Genomic DNA, 13,987 nt, shown 5'->3' with positions numbered 1-13,987 from the left:
TGAAGAGAACAGATCATAACATAAATCATCCATGACATTATTAATGCACCCATGGCTCATCACAAGATGTAGACATGAAACAGGGAACAAAAACTAAATACGAAGCGGAGCCCAACAGATTGGATACAAAACAATGTATTTTCGTTCCAATTGGCCAAGCGTTGACTTGCTCGAAAAATTATGATGCTTCCTCTCAGTTTGAACCACAATTATGAGAGACTACATAGCATTTTCAAGCTAGATTCCATGATTTAAAGTGAACAAGTGAAACATTGAAGCTAACCAACATACCTTAAAAAACATATATATTTTTGTGTATCCCTTCTAAATGAGCTAAGCAGATACATGCATATGGTCATATTGTTCCGTATGAGATATATTTAATAAAATAAACATTATCAGTGGATCAGTACTTGGTTCTTGGGTGCTCATGCGGATAATGTCATTGCAGATAATGGAGTATGCGGAGCAAAGGATTCCAGTGTTAAATGAGTTCTGTGTGGTCTGTGATGAACCTCATGTGTTTGAGAACGGGCCAATGCTCAGGGTGAGTAACCAAGAAGAAAAGTCCAGTCTTAACTTAAATACCTTTGAGTTTGATAAAAGCAATGGATACCAGTATGGTGCCGATGGTAGTGCTAAGACCTCTTTAGGTCAATGTGTCCCAATACCAAATATCCCAATTTGAGAAGACCTGCTCAGTCGCCCTCTCAACCGCACCCTCTAACCCTTTTCAAATGTTGGTGAATGCTTAATAGTACCCCAAGCTTCATAGATTCAGATATTTTGTTGGTTTTGTCGTTGTGCGTGGATTGTTCCCATCCCAGCCGACGGTGTGTGAGCGGGAGCTGTGTGTGTTTGCTTTCCAAACCCTGGGCGTGATGAACGAAGCTGCAGATGAGATAGCTACCGGTGCGCAGGTACTGCACCCGTCATTCTCTCAAACTTTTTTATCTCAAGACCCAAAATACAATTTGAGTGAGTCCGTGGGCCCTGACCCCAGCACACGACAGGATCACCACTCCCAGTTTTCTGAGTGCTCTGTGAATTGTCATGTCTCGTGACCCACTTTGGGAACCGACCGATAGTTTAGGAAGGCTAAACTGTATGCCATGTGTGTTCATTTGAATTAAGCATGGGGTTCTTTCAATTCCATAGGTGGTTGATCTATTAGTCTCCATGTGTCGCTCAGCGCTAGAGTCTCCCAGGAAGGTTGTTATTTTCGAGCCATATCCCTCTGTTGTGGACCCCAATGATCCTCAGACCCTAGCCTTCAATCCAAGGGTAAGTGTCCGAATCTAGAAAAAAACAACGTTCTAATAAAGAAATAATAATCATTATAGTTGCCATTAGAAATTAAATTAATTTGTAATAACCAATTATGGCAATTGTCTAGAATTGTGAAAATGCATTACCTTTGCAAAAACAGAATTGTGCATCAGTATTTTTGTATTTTGTAGAAGAAGGATTATGACCGGGTGATGCGAGCCCTTGACAGCCTTACATCCATCCGAGAGATGACCCAGGTATCTTCATAACTCCTCATAATAAGCATATGTATACAAAGGTGAAGATCTCCTTATGGGGGCAGAAGTTAGTAGGTTTCCTTTGCATTTTTGTTGTTAATTGTTAACATATTACCATGTTGACCCTGATTATTAATCAATTATAATTATTTTATTATTTTATTTATATAATTATTTCTAGATATGTTCAGATGTCAATCAAAGAGACTGAGCTTTTACTGGCCCCCAAATTACTGAATGTGATCCCACTTTATTATTCATTTGTATTTTGTTTATTCATTTATTATTTCATCACTTTTGTCATATATAGTTGTCATAATTTGTTGATATAGTTTGACATATCTTAGCCATATTGTGTTTTCATTATTCCTATATGTTAAGGTTTTCCACAGTTTATTTCATTTGGGAATGCTTTTTGCTTACTGTGAGTTATTTTTATTGCAGTCAGACATTTGTCATAGAGCTTAAAGAACCCCCTAGCAGGTTAACGTCCCTGGTTAATTAATGTAAAGCAAATCGATTTTAAATATATTTTTCTTTTTTTTAGACTAAGAATTACAGCTGGCCTAGTTTGACTAACAAGGCAAGTGTTCAAGGGGGAGTGATGTTTTGGGTTAGATCAAACTTATCTAGTAGTCTTAATAAATATCATAGCATTAACATTATTACATGTATATTTCAGTATCAAACTGACAATTAACATTGTGGATTCAAGCTCAGAAATGTCAGCACGGAATAATGTTGTGTAGGGGTTCACTCACACTAGGCCATCTGGCTGTGGCCGTTGGCCGTTTTCACACCTAACCATGCTCAAATGGCCCCATTGTTCTCTGGCCTGCACTCACACTAGGCCATCTGGCCGTGGCCATTGGCCGTCGCAACTGTGGCCTGGCCACGGTAGGCTCTTGTACATACGTCATCACGTCCTAAGTAACACGTCATCACCAAGCGTCTGCTGCATGGACCATAATAAAGTCTGCCGCCAGTCAGAGTTCTAACAACATTGGACAACAACACAGAGAACACAGTTCGCACTTTGCCGAGTCTGTTGCTTATTTGGATATATGTTTACCGTTTAATGGGAAAGAAGGCTCGTCGCCTTTATTATGTCCGTGGTCGTCGCATGGACTATACGTCATCCAGCTCAGGTTACGTAGCCGTGCGTGTGTCGGCTCATTAGCATCTGTACCGTAGCGGCCCGTACCGTAGCAGCACACCTCTCCCAAGTGGCCAAATTGGCCTGGCCTGGCCAGACTGGCCACACTCACACTGGCAGATTTGAGCACGGTTAGGTGTGAAAACGGCCACGGCCACGGCCAGATGGCCTAGTGTGAGTGCACCCTAATAAATCATAAACACAGGACTGTGAGTTCAGTCATTGGTATTCTGAAAGGATTCAGAGGAAGTCATAAAATACTTATTGAAATATATAAGAAACAATGGCAGCCATTCCACTTCAACACCTTCTCTTGTTCCTCTTACTGTTACTGAATCCATGCACAAGTAATCCTATTTCAGGCTACAAAGATGTATTAATAAGCTCTTATCTTTGTTATCTCGCATTAAGCATTTTAGTTCTGTAAGACATGCCGTTGCATGGACAGATGTTTTTAGTAGTAGAAGTGTGCATGGAGGGGGGGAAGGCTCATAATAGCTTGGCCGTAACCCCCCCCTGGTATCTCTGCTGGGGCCTGGCAGTCCAAACATGCAGAAACAGCTTGGCAGCGTTAGATTTGAGGTAGCACTGCAGCAGAGCTTGGCAGCATTCAAAGCAGTTGCGCACCACACCACTTGTTTTCCCATCGCTGGTACAATCTGTCGATGTGCTCTTCAATGCAATGAGGCTGATGAAAGTATTTGGGAACACACAGCCAGATTGATTTTTTATTTTTGCTCCTCACAGGCGCCTTACTTAGAAATAAAGAAGCAGATGGACAAGCACGACCCACTGGCACATCCTCTCCTTCAGTGGTGAGCTCCAGAACTATGAGAGCAAAACAAACCACTGACTAAAAATACTTTGGATGAGTCTTCACAGCTTCATTTTCCCATCAAATATATAAAAAAGAAAATCTAACCGATTTACTACCAGAATCAAAATTCCATAATACCATCAATATAACACTAGTTGACAGCAATGTATTGTTCTACTTTGCTGATGAGATGTGGCCTATATTGTTCTCTACAGCAAGCAAAACCTATATTTTTGCTCTTCAAATGACGCAGTGTAATCACAATGGTTTTCTTTTTGAATCACAAGGCATCTAGCAGCCCTTTTGCTTTTCCCTTCTGCATTTTGAAACTAATATACTTTTCTTCATTGTAGGGTAATATCCAGTAACAGGTCACACATTGTTAAACTTCCAGTTCCCAGAGTAAGTGAATCTAATGCAATGTTTTTATATAGCACATTGATACAGCCTTGGAGGTATATCTAACCTGCTAAACACCATTGAAGATGTGGTTTTATATGTACCCATGTGTGATTCTTTCAGCAACTCAAGTTCATGCACACGCCGCACCAGTTTCTCTTGCTCAGCAGCCCGCCTGCCAAAGAGTCCAACTTTAGAGCAGCCAAGAATCTCTTTGGGAGCACGTTTGCTTTCCAGTAAGTTTACCTAAATGAGGTATGTGCTTTTTGTGCAGGTGTGAATGCTATCTATATTCTGTAAATATAAACTTAAACTTATCAAATTAAATATATTTGTAAATAAAGAAACCAAATACAACTGTGTATTGTGAGGCAAAAAACATAACTTTATTTAAGTGTAAAAATTGTGAAGGTTTAGCTAGACAAATAAAACAAAATAAATGAACCACATACTGTTATATAGCAATGCTGAATAAGAAGTGTTCCGTTCTGATTGGCATGAACGCCATGGTTACATAGTCACATCTCTTGACCACCATTTTATATTAGTATTTGTATCCAACGACAAGAATGCAAGAATGCAACACAGTAAATACAATGTACACATTACAGACCCCACTTTGTGTTGTAACAAAAAAACAGCCTTCCATTGGCATAGACACCATCTTGGTAATTTCTCAAAATAAGCCACAACTACACAAATTTAACTGTGTGATTTATTGTCTTTTCGAATCCCAGTTTCAAATTGATTTTGAATAATATGAATCTAAAACGAAACAACCTAGTTTAATTGGCAAGTCACATCACCTGGCACAAAAGCAATGGCATTAACTTGTGTTCAACTAAGATGGCTCTCGCACTGAAGTGTTTGGTTACTCTCTAAGTAGAAGTAATAAACTGCATCTGCTTAGTGGCTCCCACATAGAGAACTGGCACTCTATTCTGAGGAATGGACTGGTTGTGGCCTCCAACACCAGACTTCAGGTACTTACATTCTCCTCACGCTTGACTTTTACAATTTGTATTTCTTTATCTATGTGACCCTCTAAAATCCAACAATTATGTTTTCACACAGCTACATGGTGCCATCTATGGGAATGGAATATATCTCAGTCCTTTATCAAGCATATCCTTTGGTTACTCAGGTAACAACCGAAATGCCTCCCAGCACTTAGTGGAAAGCGTACTTTGAGCGTGAATATATGAACACAAGTTGACAATGCAATGAACTGAATAGTTGATTTACTTAAAGGTGGGTGATAGAGACTTAAGTTATCTCTACCCCATACACAATGTTGCTGGATGGAAACATCCAGGTAACCATATATTCACTGGGAACAGAAGTAGAGAGTATTGAGAAAATCATGTAGGTGACAGTCAAAGGGGATTTTGACACCACCAAGACATGAAAAGAACAATAAGGAAAATAGCCAGGAATATAGATTGTTATGAAAATTGTTTGAAATTACTTGCATCACCTTCATCTTTTAATAAACAGGGATGAACAAAAGACAACAAAAAGTTATTTCAAAGGATGAAATGGCAGCAAGCAGCAAGACCAACATCCATTTGCAGGTGTCCAGCCTTTAATATTGGTCTTTTCTTAGGAGCACAATTGAGGAATTTGAAACATTGACAAATGGCTTCATCATTTTGCATGTTTGTTTTATTATTTGCAGTCACAAAAGAAAGGACAGCAGCCTCAGTTCTTGCAGAGTCGTAATCTGAAGTGCATAGCCTTATGTGAAGGTAAGACAAACATGATTGTAACCATGAGTCCATGAAACTGCAAGGTAAACATCGAAACCGGTTTCTTGCCAGAGCGAAACCTGTTGAGGACACCTAACCCAATCCTTATCTAATGTTATTTTTTCATGTAAACACTCACTTACCAAGTTTTCGGGAATTGATACACTCTAAATCAAAGGTGCTGTATGTACGATTAAAGAGCTATTGTTAGAGGGAGATTTGTTAGAAATGGCACAGCCACCTGTCTTTGAGTGGAATGCGCAGTGAGAATATCTGTTTCAACTTGCATCTGTATGAGACAGTTTCTTCAATTTCTGACCAATAAGGGCGTCTCTACAGCTTGCCTGGCAACCAAAGGTGCATGAAATGCAACTCTCAATGGCGGCAAAACATAGGGCGGGAGGGAGCAGAGGGAGGGTACTATTTTTATTTTTGCTCTCTTCTGCTCTTTTCTGATCTCTCTTTGCATCTCTGGCATCGTAATACCTACAGCGGCTTTAACATAACGTCAGGATGTATGTTGTCTTTAAATTTCATTCTTAAATTAGATTATTCTGACTTTTTCAGTGATTACTTCTCCTGAACTGCACAAGCATGGGGACATCTGGGTCGTTCCCAGCACCGACCATGTTTGCACAAGGTTTTTCTTTGTGTAAGTTGAATGAGTGAATGATTGAATGAGTGAATTGATGGGTTCATCTATGACATGTCTTGCATTTACTATTAATTTCAAATAACAGAATTTCAACTGCCAATGTTGATTTTATTCTCACAATGAAGCTATGAAGATGGACAAGTTGGAGACTCTAGCCTCAACACTCAAGACAATTGCATCCACCGCGAGATCCTCCGTGTGATTGGTAACCAGACCGCCACAGGATGATCCGGCACCCTGCATCTTTGAGTCCGGACCTGGAGATATCCCTTGACCCCACAGTCAACTCCCAGTTGACTTTAATACATGTGAACGAGAAAGAAGGGTATAGGTTATACTTTTAAATACAAGGCTTTCACATTGGAACATTTCACTTTTCATTCACAACAGAGCAACTATGTAGAATGAAACTCTTTAGGTTTATGTCACAATCAACCTTTTTGGTGTTTGGAAGACAATAACAATTTCAAATAAAATATTATTTTGAGAGCTTTGCTTTTCAAAATAAGTGCTGAAAAGGGTGGTTTGTGTTCAGAAAATATGCCACAGTCCAACCTTGTTTACAAAGAGTTGTACTCTTTAAAGTACAATGTTCTTTATGTATAGAAGGTGCTTCGTGCACTGTATTTTTCTGATGTAAAATTTGTTCAAACAAATCATGATCTAGAAAAGAAAATCCATTTAAGGTGGCCTTTGTTGGCTGGATTGGTCGTAATGCAGATTGGCTGCAAACATTCCTGTCAAACATTTTACAGTCCATCTATCATGTCAACACCTGAAATGTAGAATCAAAGTCAATAAAAGGCAGCAGCCTATTGTACTGCATTTTAAACATTTATTTTGGCTGGCTTCAAGTCCCTTGTTAAACAAACAAGCATTCTGAAAGGGATCCTTTCACCCTCGATAATGTTTTTGTTCTATTATATAAAAAAAAAACAATTGGTGTTTTCTGCTAGTGGTTTTATATATTGTTGTGCTTAAAGACAAGTCAGAAAACTGCGTATGCCACTTATGCTCATTGTGTTTTATCTGTCTACCTATATACATTTTTGGGCAGTCACAAATTTTGACGAAGAAAACCAAAAGCAAGGTCATACTATTCCAGAAAATAGTGAATCATAACCTTATACACTGTTGAATATTTATATGATCCTTATATAATCTTCACATTACATTTGGAACAGGTAAACAATTTAAGTGGCTACATTTCCCCAGTATAATTTATTTATTTTAAAACATACCACACACCCCCCAACTAGACGCCACAGTCAAAAATCAGTCTTGGCACCTGTTGCCATTCTTTATGAGCAATATAGTAAACCTTTTCTTTTAAAAAATTAATAAAAAAGTAACTCATATATATATATAATGTAAAAAAAGATATGAAGTTTGAAGATCACTCACGATGGAATCAAATGTCATCCGTCACATTCAGTTCACACAGTTTTCAGAGCATGTTAAAGAATGCAAAACACCTATCATGTCAAGAAACGAATCACAAATAGAATTGTAACATCTTTATTTCAATACGGTGAATGAAAAAATTATTTCCAATTAATACATAAAGCATTCACCATTTACACTATCAAAAAATTTAACCCCTTGAAATAGCAAAAAACAAACTAAGCAGTCCTTAATGTACAGGCTTTTTTTGCATTCCTTTTATGATTGTTGCTAGCATTCTACATTGTCAAGCAGTACCTTTTACTTTTTATTGTGCACAAGTATATACAATTATGCTGTGTTAGCATTTGGTGCCTTACAAATATGGAGTAATGGTAAAAGGAAGAAAATACACATTGTATATAATGTAAATATTGCCGAAGCAACAAGGCAATTTTACAATTAAGTTTTTATGAAGTTTCCCTTGTTTTGCAAATTAATTTATTTTGGCATTTTACAATTACAGTTATGAAAATAGTAGCTTATGTACTTGTTTATGTTCATTAAATTTTAACTTGCATAAAGCTTTGTTCTGTAAGTTGCTGGCCGTCTGTTAGACTCATTATTCAACTCCTTTCAGTTTCAGTTCCTCTTGAACACGCTTGAGATAATCAGGATCTGGGTAACCATAGCTGCAAAACAAAAAGTGTTAGATTACTTACCGTTTATTAACATATTGTTACATGAGTTTATTAACAAAATTCAGTTTATCAACATTGCTATGTCTGTTTATTAACATATTATCTCAGTTAATTGACATATTGTTATGTCAGTTTATTAACATTGTTATGTAGTTTATTATCATATCATATATGCTTTTACATTCTTTTAGTGCTTTCTCATACATGTGGTTCATTGATGATGATTTACTTTGCCGTCAAAGTTTCCCTAGAATAAACACTTTTTCATCACTTAGGTTAAATGTAGGCCTAATAAAAATTTTGAATTCCATTCATTTGAATTATAAGCAATACAAATGATGGAAGTATCAAATTTGGCATTTACAGAATGAAGGATAAAGTTGACAATGACAAACCATTGAGCGCTTTTCAAGATGCCAGGGCCTGCTGTATTTTGCTACTGACGCAGACGACTTTAATACATAAGACGAAAGCATGTTCAAAGGTTTTTGAGAATGTTTTGCATAATTACACAAATAAAACGGAATACATTTTTTATTGTTCTTGAGTTGGGTCAGCATCTTTAATCGGCAACATGCTCACCAAGTGGGTCCTCCGCTGATGGAGGTTTTGTGGTGAATGTCGTTCCACGTCACCACGTTGTCTCTGCCGCTGGTGGAGGATTGTCCCACAGTGAAAATGAGCCTTAGCTTGAAAGCTCGTTGGAGTAACTCCTTAACTTTCTGTCCTTCGGGTGAGTCAGGCAGGTAAGCTACGCGCGACGCTCCTTCGTAGGTCTGTCCTGGGTTAGGGTGGTCCTCCTGCCGTTTAATAAACCACATTTACATATTTGTATGAGTTAAATTTACCTGATGGTCACATTAACAACAAGATTCTGAAATGTTACAATTATTATGTATTTTTATTCAAATAATTTAAAGGGACTGTGTAGTATTAGTGGGATCAAACGAAACAGGCTAGGCTGTAATGGAGTTTTACATCCCCAAGTACGTCTACATTAGTGTATAATCCCATGAAAATCAGAATCCTGTTTTCGTTACTAAGAATATGACCTATATATATATAGTGAGTGGCTCGCGGAACCCGCTATGTTGCACCTCCTTGTTTCTATACCGAACAATTGAACAATTCCGGTTCAATAGAATGAGAAAAACTTGTGAATAAGAGACAACTTTATAGAACAGTTTCACTGTAAAGTTAAACAGTAAGCTTTATGCTATATACAGCTGGGTGATGCATTGGATGGATTGTGCATTTCCTTGTATTAACCATAGGGCTGGACACCATCACTTTCTTGTAAAATGCTGCCCCCTATTTTTTGGAGGAATAATTCCTCTGCTGGGAAAATTATACATTTATAGAGTTTATGAATGTGTACAGATGGTACATTTAACAATTATTCGTCGAAGGCGAAGTGATTAGTGGGGAATAGCTATTCCCCACTATTCACGGAGCCTGAGGACACTAAATGAACAAGATAATACCTTTTGCAAGGATTTATTTGTTTTTATTAACGGTTTATTTGTTTCTATTTGTGATGAAAACAACATCCCGAGTTTGAGATTTCAATCATGGGATATTGCCCAATATCCTGAGATAGCAAACCAATCAAATTGTGCAATCTTAGGAGCTTCACGTGTAGCATACAGTTAATACTCTATTTACTCCATAATAATGGTCTGAAGGAACATTAAAATTGGAGCATGCAGGCTATAATTTAATTTGAAGTGCCAGGCTGGATTTGAAGAGGGGGCAGGCCTTATGTAGAAAAGTATCAAGCTGTATGTGTACCATCCGCAGCACATGAACATATTAAATAACATAAAACAGCTGATCCTAAAACATTCTTGAACAAGAGGCTTATCCTTCCAGCTAAGAACAAATTGTGTTAAACAAGCATAGATAGATTGTATGGCCTTCAAAATATGTTCTTACCTTCTGAATTCCTCTTGGAATATTGTAACGCACAGTGATAGTCCCATACTTCTCATAACCAGGCAAAGAAGATGTTTGATTACTGCAACTCATTTCACCTCCTTCAGGTTGTGTTCCCTTTAGAGTGCCATAGAGGGCTCCACATGTAGGGCAAACAGGTTTGTAAACAAAAGCCTTTTTCAAGCAGCCCCTGCAAAATGAGTGTTTGCAGTTCAGAGTCTTTTTCACTGCCTTGCGGATGACCTCCATACAAATGACACATGTTTCCTCTTCATCTAACTGCTCACAGCTAGCAGAAGAAGAGCTATGGACATGGTTGTTGGTGAAATGCATTGGTGCTTCAAGCGCCCTCCTTGCCTGCCTATCTCTCAAGCCTGAGGATTTCTGTTGAATGAAATCCTGCAAGGACACAATGTTAGCATAAGATCCTCTTACTGTGGCCCCAAACGGTTGGGGATAGATAACAAGCTCTGGAAATTGTATCTGCAAGTCTCTGCACTGGTCTTGTTTGATGTCCACATTCGTCACATGCAGGTTTGAGGCAATTCTTTGGTAGAATGTGACAAATCGCTCTCTGACCAGACGCACGCGAGATTCCCTAACACGACTGTTGAAGGGTTTAAAGATCATAGTTATGCTATCTGTTTCTGCGCTGAGGAGTTCCTCTGTGAGGACGTGGCTTCCTTTCATTTTATTTAGTTCCGCAGAATGCCTTTTCTTGATGTATTCAATGACAGGTGCGGCCACAACTGCCTTGATGGGACGCCCCAGGGTGCACAGCTTCATGAAAAGCTCTTCTATTTCCTGATCAGAGCCACTTATTTTGTAAGAGGAACGTGTTGTACCAGTTGATGAATGAGAATCTCGGAGAATCTCCTTTAGCTGACTTTTGTCCGTGTAGTCAGTTTCATCAACAAGGATTGTGACATCTGTGATGAGCTACAAGAGAGCAAAAAAATCAACAAGTTCTTACATATTCAAAGTTTTGATGAATGCCAATCTTTACTCTTTTATATAGGCGTCAATGATCGATGGACTCATACACAGGAATGGGTCTGCTGAAGTGGAATATGTTTACTTATGCCTATAGGCCTATGTGGATATGATAGCTGTGTTTTTAGGATTGTAAACCAATCATTTGCCAAATGAATGCGAAATTGTATCGCTCAGATAAGAAAATACTAAAATACTGCAGCAGAAACAAACAGACATGTAGAAGTGCAGAGACAACATTACGCAACAAACACAACAAAGATATCGGGTCACATCTTCCAGCTGTCCAATTCAGATCAATAAACAAGAATAACGTGTGACAAAAGAATTCAATGCATCTTACAAAATGTATCTACTACATTTACACGTGAGCTTTGCAACTTACGTCCTCAAACGGAGTTTCTGCCATGGCCTACTGCAACAAACAGGACCGCGTGTATTCTTTTTGGAACAGGCGATAGACCTACTTCTAAAACCAAGCGCACAAGTAGTAATACTGAGCTATACAGAATATTTGTTGACAACAATTAAGCGAGCCACGTTTAAACCACACAGCAAAGCCATCGTTTCTGTTTCGTTTTCGATCACATAGCACCAAGGCTGTCTCAAGCCCAACCGTAAAATGGGATGCTTTAACATTATTTTACCACAAGGGGGCAGCAGAGCACCGCCCACTTGTCTCGTTAGGACCCATGCTGTTGTTGTCTACACTGGGTGGCAGACAGTAAACAGTCATGGGTCTGCAGCTTACTCAAGACTGTGACAGACAACCCCATCTTTTGTTATCAACAGTAGGTTATAGTTTACCTTATATATGCTACTGCTGACATAAAAACCCTGCCGATGTAAATTTTGCACCATTCTGTGTAAGTGCTATCTTATTTGATCAACTCAAATAAAAAAAATCCAATGCTTGGATATTTTGTGTGTGTGTGTGTGTGTGTGTGTGTGTGTGTGTGTGTGTGTGTGTGTGTGTGTGTGTGTGTGTGTGTGTGTGTGTGTGTGTGTGTGGTGTGTGTGTGTGTGTGTGTGTGTGTGTGTGTGTGTGTGTGTGTGTGTGTGTGTGTGTGTGCATATATAAGATTGTAACATGTAGGTCTATAGGCATATTCCATCTAGAGCCAGGCTGGGTTCTCATTTGTATAAAGTGCAGAAACTGTGTAACACCAAGTCAATCTTCCATTCTGATGAGTCATGACATAGTTCTCAGTTTGGCCCCTCATGGTATGGTGCTTGCAGTAAGTTCACATTAATTGCACGGGGTTGGGGTTGCTCCACGGAGAGAAAGGAGCCATTGAATCCATGCAGCATTCAGCGACCAGACACCTGGATGCGTTGAAAATAAAAGCCCCTTCAGAAGGACCATCACGCAAAGATTTTCGGAGGTAGACTGACATGCAACCTCGAAACGAGATCACAGTATGTATGGACGTCGAGGGGAGTGCAATGGAATATTCTATAGGTATTGGTTTTCATGCTGGCGGGAATATTAGAATATATAGGCCTATTAGACTTATTATTGATAATAAGTATATTATTTATTTATAATGGACCTACATTTAATTATTTAGAGTGAGCCAAACTGTTGTTTGTTATTAACATATTTTATACCGTGTACCTTATCATTTTAAATATTTCCTTTGAATACCCAAACGCTCGATGAGTAGGATTGTAAGATGCAGTTGAACCACTATAGCCTACCTAGGCCTATTTTTTAAGCTTAAACTTGTTTTCAGAGTGTCGCTACAACCCTCACACTTAGGAGGAGCAAACCGCCGGAAAGTTAAGTTGGTCTATTTTCAAACGGTGTTGTTGTATAATGTAGAATAGCCTATCAATAAGCCTTTAATTATTAGGATATTATTTATTTTTTTATAAAAAAATAAGATAATAAATCCTAATTTCTTCATCAAATTATATGATGTCTCTAGAAGTCATAGGCCGGTCTGGAGTGCTGTGAAGATGTTTTTATAAGTCACCGTTCCAAACTTTATTGCTGCAAATAGGCCTATATTCTAGAAGTCAATGTTGCGTGTATATCGTCTGTATTAATGGATTTATTGGAACATGTAGGCCTATTTGTTTAATTTAAGCTTTCATACCGAAATGTTGTTTCATCTGATACATTGCCTTGTGTGTTTTACACTTTGGCCAGTCCTTACTCTGGTAAATTTACTTGCAGTAAAAGTAGGCTATGGGGATCGGACCGAGAGGACTTTAGACATCTGTTAAATGCAGCCAATAGAATGGACATTAGTAATATTGAACCATGCAAACTCAAGCAAGGATTAGGTACAAGTCATAAGCCGACAGCCCAAAGGCTGTCGCTCAGGTTATTAAGGGCACTATCTTTTTGAAGTATTATTAATACATATTTTACTAACAAATAATAATAAAATACTAGTTATACTTGTACACATAAAAAAAGGGGTAAAGCGTATTTGGGTCCGCGCTTGTCAAAGGATAGGCTCGTGTGATTTATTGTGTGTTTTTATGTGCAACATAAATATGCAAAGTTTAGTTGCACACACATGTGTTGTTCTCACTTGCGGATTTCATATAGCCTGGGCATTTTTCTATAAAGCCGGTGAGTCTAGAGCTGCAAAAGTAGGCTATTGGTGTCAAACAAAGGCTGCCATGAGAGCGCAGACACAATAGGCTGTAGTAAAGCAGC

At 38.5% G+C, this 13,987-nt stretch overlaps 2 protein-coding genes across 3 annotated transcripts in view; one reads left to right on the top strand and one right to left on the bottom strand.

Annotated features, from left to right (window-relative positions):
* parp8 (poly (ADP-ribose) polymerase family, member 8) overlaps positions 1–9,314 on the top strand; it is a 39,707-nt gene extending 30,393 nt beyond the window's left edge. Inside the window, exons 15-28 of one of the 2 annotated variants that reach the window (XM_056591521.1) lie at positions 452–547; positions 828–920; positions 1,159–1,284; positions 1,461–1,526; positions 2,074–2,109; positions 3,430–3,497; positions 3,853–3,901; positions 4,022–4,134; positions 4,809–4,881; positions 4,973–5,042; positions 5,396–5,472; positions 5,577–5,646; positions 6,214–6,298; positions 6,427–9,314. In XM_056591521.1, coding sequence (XP_056447496.1) covers positions 452–547; positions 828–920; positions 1,159–1,284; positions 1,461–1,526; positions 2,074–2,109; positions 3,430–3,497; positions 3,853–3,901; positions 4,022–4,134; positions 4,809–4,881; positions 4,973–5,042; positions 5,396–5,472; positions 5,577–5,646; positions 6,214–6,298; positions 6,427–6,529 — 1,125 coding nt within the window. In that variant the 3' untranslated portion in view covers positions 6,530–9,314. The remainder of the gene's footprint in view (positions 1–451; positions 548–827; positions 921–1,158; positions 1,285–1,460; positions 1,527–2,073; positions 2,110–3,429; positions 3,498–3,852; positions 3,902–4,021; positions 4,135–4,808; positions 4,882–4,972; positions 5,043–5,395; positions 5,473–5,576; positions 5,647–6,213; positions 6,299–6,426) is intronic. The other variant, XM_056591523.1, reaches the window with a different exon arrangement.
* On the bottom strand, positions 4,271–11,934 carry LOC130383750 (E3 ubiquitin-protein ligase DTX3L-like). Its single transcript, XM_056591524.1, has 4 exons — positions 11,699–11,934; positions 10,321–11,259; positions 8,968–9,185; positions 4,271–8,376 (listed from the first exon to the last, which is right to left on the bottom strand). The coding sequence occupies exons 1-4, from the start codon at positions 11,720–11,722 to the stop codon at positions 8,307–8,309; spliced, it is 1,251 nt and encodes a 416-aa protein (XP_056447499.1). The 5' UTR covers positions 11,723–11,934; the 3' UTR covers positions 4,271–8,306.
* Positions 11,935–13,987: the final 2,053 nt, after the last annotated feature.

This window comes from Gadus chalcogrammus, chromosome 6 (assembly GCF_026213295.1).
Source record: "Gadus chalcogrammus isolate NIFS_2021 chromosome 6, NIFS_Gcha_1.0, whole genome shotgun sequence".
NCBI lineage: Eukaryota > Metazoa > Chordata > Actinopteri > Gadiformes > Gadidae > Gadus > Gadus chalcogrammus.
The sequence above is the reverse complement of the archived record's forward strand: the minus strand, read 5'-3'. Positions and strand labels throughout refer to the sequence as shown.